This window comes from Accipiter gentilis, chromosome 18, assembly GCF_929443795.1.
Source record: "Accipiter gentilis chromosome 18, bAccGen1.1, whole genome shotgun sequence".
Taxonomy (NCBI): Eukaryota; Metazoa; Chordata; class Aves; order Accipitriformes; family Accipitridae; genus Astur; species Astur gentilis.
The window spans coordinates 6,959,718-6,967,865 of record NC_064897.1 but is presented as its reverse complement, the minus strand read 5'-3'; the positions used below and the strand labels follow the sequence as shown (position 1 = coordinate 6,967,865).

Genomic DNA, 8,148 nt, shown 5'->3' with positions numbered 1-8,148 from the left:
ATCGCCTCTTAATATAGAAGTGAGGGGTGCGGCTGCACAGGCAGTGTGGTGCAGATCAGTTTGGGAACAGGCTGTGTGCTAAAAAGAGTTTAGTTGCACGTTGCAAGGGCTTATGGGTTTAATACCGAGACTGAGGTGCAGCGTAAATACACAGAGGGAAATACAGTGACTTCTTGAGGGCTTTCAGGAGCGAGAACCGGGAGGGATAGAGCAGCCTTGTTGCCTGCTCAGAGCTGGACTGTGGTAGGAGGTGAGCAGAGCTGGTAGACGTGGCTGGATGGGACTGCAGCTAGCGTGGAGGCACCTCAGCTATCTGTGACACTGCTAGCTCAGGTAACGTGAAGACCAGAGCTGTGGCAGCATGAAATGTCTGCGTGGGCTGGAAAATCGTCCTGCAAACCGTTGTGGAGCTGCACGCTGTCTCTGCTATGCTGCTTGAAGCTTGCTCGTTTAAACCCAGCACAGGATGAGCTCAATCACAGCAGTGATTGCAATGTAGACATGCCCTGTCTCCTCTTGCAAACCTCAGGAGCTTTTCTGTCCCTCCCAAAAGCTGTTTTTAAAGGGTTTCTCAATAGTTAACCATACGAATGAATACATCATAATTATGATTCAAATAATCCTGTGAATGAATACTTCATTGTAATAGCTGAAAAAAAGAATCTCAGCAAGAAGCATTTTACTATTACAAAGGTAAACATTGATTTATTTTTTTAAAAGAAAAGGTATATTCTCCAGCAAAGTATTTTTCATCTGGTTGCCATACCCTTAATACCCTATAATATGAAAGAAAAACATGCTTCCTTGTGCAACAGCCATCTTCATATAAATGAAAAAAATATGCTTCCTTTTGCAACAGCCATCTTCAATGCTAATGAGTGAGAAAGGAAAAAGGATTAAGCGATATTTAAATCACATTCACCTCCTTCCTGAGGACAGAGCCAAACAAGGCAGCCATAGTCAGCTGGTCTAAATGTCCAGAGCCTGAAGTAACTGAATATTGCCAACTAGTTAGAGGGGAATTGGGAGGAGGGGTAACGAGGGGAATGTTTTCTTCTAGGTCTGTGCTGCTAAGAGATAGCGTAGGCTAAGCATGTGGCTCGCAGCCAGCAAAGGCAGCAGATACTACGATGCTAAAAGCCTGGTTAATAATATTTAGCACTGGCAAAGGGCTTTCAAGGGAAAGACAGACTTTCGTCCCGGGAAGGACGGAAGCAGCCTCACCTGTTAGCCCCAATTTCAGAGGGAGAAAGTACACTGCCATGAGTTTCTCTACGCTTTCGGATGCCAAGCGTGACAGGGATGGAGGAAGCCACAGGTTTCTAAAGCCAAAAGAGCTGGCGGTCCGACTGCCTGCCAAACGCCGTTTTGGCTCCCAGGGAGACTGAGCGCTGCCTCCGCGGTGGTAAACAGAAGAATGAGCAAGCTCACCTGTCTGGTACCTGGGAGAAGGGGCAAACTCCATCCACCCCAACCGAGAGGAGAGAAGCTGTATTCACCCGTGTCTTTCTTTTCCCCAGTTGCACTGTTCACCGTGTGACAGGTTGTCTCCACCTGGGGACGGTCCGATGCCACTGTCGCGCTTTGCATCATGGCAATGACATTTCTAAAAAGAGGCCGGCGAGCCACGGGCAACCGAGCGCTTGGCTCAAGGTCAACCGCAGCCTTGCGGTCAACCGCCGCCGAGCTCTCCCCGCTCCCACGGCCGAGCTCGGAGCCCGGGGTATTTGCCAGTCCCCGTCAGGGTTTTTGACTGAAGGGGCCGGGGCTCAGGGGCAGGTTTTTAGGGTGGAGGGGTGGGGGTAAAGAAGGACGAGGGCGGTGCCACCCCTGGAACAAGCTGTTGCGAAGCGCCTGGCCGCCGGCGGCGGCTTCAACTCGGGGGTACACCCCCCCCCCCAAAAAAAAAAAAAAACAACAACCAAACACCAAAAAGCCGGACTCTCCTGGGCTGGGGCTGCTGCTACCGCCGCGGCGGAGGAAGAGGAGGAGGAGGAGGAGGGGGCGAGCACCAGTCTCCGCGCACGTCCACGGGTGCGTGCCCGTGTCTCGCTGCGTGGGTGCGTGCAATCTGCCTGGATCCCTGCGTGTCCGCGCTGGCGCTGCCTCTGCCCGCTCCGCCTTTCCCTTAGCCCTCCGTGCCTCCCTCCGCTCGTGGGTGCGTGTTTCTGCGCGCCTCCCTCCGCCTAACCGGCCCCCCCCCCCCCGCCCCCCCCCCCGTGGGTGTGGGTGTGGGTGTGCGCGGCGGGGAGGGCAGAACCGGACCGCTCCGCGCAGCATCGCCGGGCAGAACACACCGGCACCGGAGGAGGAGGAGGAGGAGGAGGAGGAGGAGGAGGAGGAGGAGGAAGAGCTGCACCGCACCGGGAGCCCCGCGGAGCCGCCGGGCGAGAGCGGCCGCACCGAAGCGCAACAGGGCGGGGAGACGAGAGGGAGGGAAGGGGCAAAAGGGGGGTCGGGGGGCGGCGGGAGGATGGAGGGAGGCGGCGGTGCCGCCCGCTGAAGGCGAGGGGCGAGGCGGCGGCGGGCAGCGGGGCAGAGCGGGCGGGATGCGGGCGGAGGAGCCGCTGGCGCTGGCGGCCCCGCGGGCGGGAGGAGGAGGAGGAGGAGGAGGAGGTGGTGGTGGTGGTGGTGGTGGTGGTGGTGGAGGAGGCGAGGCGGAGGCGGAGGTGCCGGGCGAGGAGCGGAGCGGCGGGAGCTGCTGCAGCAGCGAGCGGCTGGTGATCAACATCTCGGGGTTGCGGTTCGAGACGCAGCTGCGGACCCTCTCCATCTTCCCCGACACGCTCCTGGGGGACCCCAGCCGCCGGGTGCGCTACTTCGACCCGCTCCGCAACGAGTACTTCTTTGACCGCAACCGGCCCAGCTTTGACGCCATCCTCTACTACTACCAGTCCGGGGGGCGGCTGCGCCGGCCGGTCCACGTGCCCCTCGACATCTTCCTGGAGGAGATCCGCTTCTACCAGCTGGGCCAGGAGGCCATCGAGACCTTTCGCGAGGACGAGGGCTTCATTCAAGAGGAGGAGAAGCCCCTGCCCCAGCACCACTTCCAGCGCCAGGTCTGGCTGCTCTTCGAGTACCCCGAGAGCTCCGGGCCGGCCCGGGCCATCGCCATCGTCTCCGTGCTGGTCATCCTCATCTCCATCGTCATCTTCTGCCTGGAGACCCTGCCCGAGTTTCGCCAGGAGCCCAAGGGCGTCCAGCCCGGCTTCGGGGAGGCGGCACTGCCCGGAGACGAGGCGCTGCTGCTGCCGCCGCCGGCGCCGCCGAGCGGGACTCCGCCACCCCTGCGCCCGGCCGCCGGCGCCGGCCCCTTCTTCACCGACCCCTTCTTCCTCATCGAGACCCTGTGCATCATCTGGTTCTCCTTTGAGCTCCTCGTCCGCTTCTTCGCCTGCCCCAGCAAGCCCGAGTTCTCCCGCAACATCATGAACATCATCGACATCGTGGCCATCATCCCCTACTTCATCACCCTGGGCACCGAGCTGGCCCAGCAGCAGCAGCAGAAGCAGCAGCCCGGCAGCAGCAGCAACAACGGGGGCCAGCAGCAAGCCATGTCCCTGGCCATCCTCAGAGTCATCCGCCTGGTCAGGGTCTTCAGGATCTTCAAGCTCTCCAGGCACTCCAAGGGGCTGCAGATCTTGGGGAAGACTCTCCAGGCCAGCATGAGGGAGCTGGGCCTCCTCATCTTCTTCCTCTTCATCGGGGTGATCCTCTTCTCCAGTGCTGTCTACTTTGCAGAGACCGATGACCCCGACTCCCTGTTCACCAGCATCCCTGATGCTTTTTGGTGGGCGGTGGTGTCCATGACCACCGTGGGCTATGGGGACATGTATCCCATGACAATCGGTGGCAAGATTGTGGGCTCCTTGTGTGCCATCGCGGGTGTGCTCACCATCGCCCTGCCTGTCCCCGTCATCGTGTCCAACTTCAACTACTTCTACCACCGAGAGACTGATCACGAAGAGCAGTGCCAGTACACCCACGTCACCTGTGGCCAGCAGCAGTCACCCTTCTCCGAGCCCAAGAAGGGGGACAGTAATCAGTCTCTCAGCAAATCTGAATTCCTGGAGGCAGAAGACCTGGAGTCCATGAAATATTCCAACTTCATTCCTCCCAACAACCAGGGTTATAAAGAGAAGAAAATGCTGACAGAGGTGTGATCGGTTTTGTTAGCCTGGGTCCTGACACAGAGCTGCAAGCTGCTGCTGCACAGCCGTCTTCCTACTAGCAGCTGGATCTTTTCAGCATTTACATGCCAGACTGTGAACTGTGATACCGTAAACAGAATGATTGTGATAATGGGCTCTTCTGTCCTGATTTGCTGTTTCTCATTACCGTGTACAGGCGGAAATGTTCTTGCTTTATTCCGTGGAGTGCTAGCTGTCATCCCCCACTCCCTCGTGCACTTCTTTCTCTGTTTTTGAAGACTGCTTTTAGTCAATGTTTGCTCTGAAACCTAGCCTTCCTACTCCACTAGCAGAGAAGCCCTTGCCACTACTTCGGCTGAAGGATTCGGCAGGGAGTAAACAGTTAAAGGGGCTACAAACATCTGGCTCGAGCTGTGCCCTTAGTTCCTGTGCCAGCGCGGTGCCCTTGGCTGGGGGGATCGGTCACGCCTGCCATGCCATTGCCTTTGAATAATGGAAACGCTGTAGCCAGCATCACAGTGAGTTCTGCAGCTGTAGGGGAGAGTCAGCAGGCAGCCGCCTGCCTTCTTTGCAACTCCTGGCATGCTAAAGACCCTCTTGGTCTGTGTTTCAAAAAAGGTGCATAGGTCTAAAAGCTCTTTGCTACTTGCGACCGTATACCGTTTACCAAAAACAGGCTTATAGAAATCAACAGGCTTGGTGAGGATGCTCTGTGTTCTGAGCTTGCTTCAGCCTTATTTATGCCAGTGCCCTGATGTTAATTGGCTTTTACAGTACCAACTTAATCTTCATAGTGGTAAGTGCCTTCTGATGCAAGGCGCGTTTGAGTAAAATCGTTTGTTATCTCCACAGTTTATCTCCACACAATAGCGTTTAATGAGATGTACTTTATGCTTCCGATACCCAGTTCTGTATTCAGGCACGTGAGAGCAATTGACTCCGCTGCGTTTTTATTGAAGCGTTTGTATAGCTGAGGGAAGTTTGCATGTTGGTATTTTGTTGACATTGCTGAAACACCTTGACCACAGACAGCTGCGCTTGTGCTGTCTGAAGATTGCACTGATTTAGCAGGTCACAGGCATAAATTGCCCCAGGGTAAGTGTGTCAACATTTGAGATTTAGACTGGCACGGATACAAACTTCCCTAAGCCATCTGCACAAACCCAACGGCATACCCCAGGCCTTTCAAATGAGGGGAGGAACAGCTAGCCTTGAAGAGGTGCTTTTGCTGTGTTACTGATCTAGCCGGTTCCTGGTATTTCATGGATGGAAGGCACAGCAATGTCTTTTGCATGCACTAGCTTTTACGAGAGCGACTCATGCTAGCAATGCAAAATGCATCGCTCGGCCTGCAGTGCTGCGTTTGCCAAGGGACCAGAGATTTGCATCTTAAGACGCACATTTTGCTCCCCAGATCATTTCCCTTTTTCAATCAGCTCTGCCTTACATCTAACTTTAAAGTGTTTCAAATGCTGCCAGTGGATGAGAAGGGGAAACGGATGCTTTCAGATTCTATTGGCAAATTTTCCTGCAAGGAAAAGTCTTTCTTGTTTTAAATCTGAGTGTATATTCTGCATTCACATGTGTGCATGTGTATGAAAGCAAAGGCAGCCATTTATGCCTTGCGTCATACTGTATGATATGCATATTAGAATGTACTACATATTGCATGTGACACATGTAATACATAAACCAGACATAATATCAAGATGCAAAATATATAGAATACATTTTATGTATATGTATATATTATGCTTTTCAACCATAAGGCTAAGAATGCTAAAGGCATACACTTTAATATAGTCCCAACTGGCTACAGAGCTGGTTGTGAGATGGGATCTGTTTGCATCTTCGTTACCCTGCTTGTTTTTCTTTGTCTTGAGATCTGGCTCCATGCCTAGAGTGCTTTTATTGTGGCCTCTCCTCATCCGGGCCCTGATCATACGGTAGAAGCTGTTTGTGTAAATCCTAACTGCTGCATTTCTCCAGAGTCCCGTTGTCTTCTCAAAGGTTTTTAATGTGCAGGGATCTCCCTCGGGGTCAGCGCACAACCATTACATTAAAACCTCTGTTCTCTCTCTCGCTGAAATCGGCAGCAGAATGCCACTTGTCTCAGTTACTGCAGGTCAGTCTGGGAGACACAAGTGTGATGCGGTGAGGGCTCTATAGCTGAGAGGAGTTTGCCTGAATACATAGGTGCCTAATTCCTCTTTGGTTCGTCGGGACCGAGGCAAATGTCTGTGACTGTCGGGGCCTTGGGAGCCATCCTGCATCCCTTGAAGCACGTAACCAGCCGGTGGGTAAGTAAGCCTGGCGGATAAGTGGGACTGAGGAAGGATCAGCGCGGTGGCATCTCTGCTGATACTGTGTAAAAAGTTGTCTTGGTCAGTGAGTTAATTCGGTAAAAAGCTGCTGTTGTTCTTAGTTGTGTTTCAGGGTCACTGTAATGAAATCTTTTCTGTGAGTGCAAGAGAGTGACTCTTCAAATTTTGTGTTTGCCCTAGCAGATGCCCTAGCAACTAGCAAGAGAACCTGCTATTTAAGAGGGATGTTTCAAGGCTGCTGCTGTCTGCTAGCAGAATGCCCATGTTTGGGGTTTTTTTTATGCCTGACTGTATCAGCTGATAGAAGTTTCCCCAAAGTAAGATATAAAAAACTCAGGTTAAGCGCAAGTTCAGGAGGAGGCATGAGGCACGCTGAGCCTACGTCAGAAAATTCCCGTGCTTTTTTCTTCCCTTGGGCCTGACCCCGTTGCTCCTGCCAGGCAGGAGCCCTCCCTGCTCAGAACAGGTTGTTCTCCCGACCAGCATGACAGACGGCTGGGCAGGGAGACTCCGGCAAAAAAACAGATGTGAGGCAAATTACTGGTAGCATAATCCCAGCGTGTCTTTTGTAAAGAGATTTCCTGCTCTCAGGTGAAATTCAGCAGTGAGTTTCTAGCTGGAGCGTTGCCTGCGCACAGACACGCGCACGCATGCACACGCATACACCAAACACCCGTGTGGAGAAACCTCGTTGCGAACAGACAGCTTCGTGCGGTTTTTACAATCCACATTTTTCGGTTCTGAAAAGAAGGTGCAAATGAAAATGTGGGAGACAGGAGTGGTGTTTGCTCCCTGGGTTTTCTGTGTTAGAGCTAAGAGGAATACAAAAAGCCAACAGAAGCTTGGAAGCTGTAACCTGGAACTTATGTTTAGGCATGTAAATCCTTCTCTAAGCATCTCCTGAAAAGCAAGGCAGTGAAGTCCCAGAGTCATCAATAATACTATATATTATAGAACTTCTGGAATCTGGCATTTTTATTAAGGAGCCTGCAGAATTTTTTCAAGTGACTGAAGTGACGTAGTGGCACACATGCCGTCGACTTTACAGAGGACTCGTGTCGCCAAATCACAGAGATGCTTTCAAAAATCTCACCTCGGATTCTTAGCTCTTAGCACTCACTCCTGGATGTTTGAAACACAAATCTGTCTGTCTGTCTGTCTAGCTATTTCCTTCGGAAGGCAGAGCGCATCCTCATGAAGCAAAGTAGGCACCTCCAGGGACTTGTTTCCATAACAACCTCCCAGACTTTCTCTCTACCCGGTGACTTTGGCTACAAGCAAAAGCACTCGTTGAATATTTTCAGTTCACAGATATTAGTACCTTACCTTTACAGCTGTTTTCTTTGCTTACTGAAGATGATCCCGTCACCTTATAACATGTACAACTGTCCTGTCGAACTCCAGACAGACAGTTAACATTGTTTGAAAGCAGAGACTGCAAACCAGGAGATGGGAAGGGATTTTATCGGTATATCCTTGTGCACAGAGAAATGGGGAGTGTGTGAAGGGCAATCTGAGGACTCTCAGTCAAGGAGCTGAGGGGCAACTGGCCTGTGAATGTAGAGCCATCCTGGTGCCCAGTGACAAGGAATACAAGCTAAAGCATCACATTAAAAAAAGCAGAAACTCCTCTTTCAACAATCTCACTAGGAAATAGTTTTGCTGTGGAACCG

The 8,148-nt window shown here is 52.6% G+C and overlaps 1 protein-coding gene across 1 annotated transcript; it reads left to right on the top strand.

Annotated features, from left to right (window-relative positions):
- The first annotated feature begins 2,549 nt into the window (after nucleotides 1-2,549).
- On the top strand, nucleotides 2,550-8,139 carry KCNA6 (potassium voltage-gated channel subfamily A member 6). Its single transcript, XM_049821432.1, has 2 exons — nucleotides 2,550-4,947; nucleotides 6,268-8,139. Exon 1 carries the CDS (start codon nucleotides 2,550-2,552, stop codon nucleotides 4,161-4,163), a length of 1,614 nt encoding a protein of 537 aa, XP_049677389.1. The 3' UTR covers nucleotides 4,164-4,947; nucleotides 6,268-8,139.
- Nucleotides 8,140-8,148: the final 9 nt, after the last annotated feature.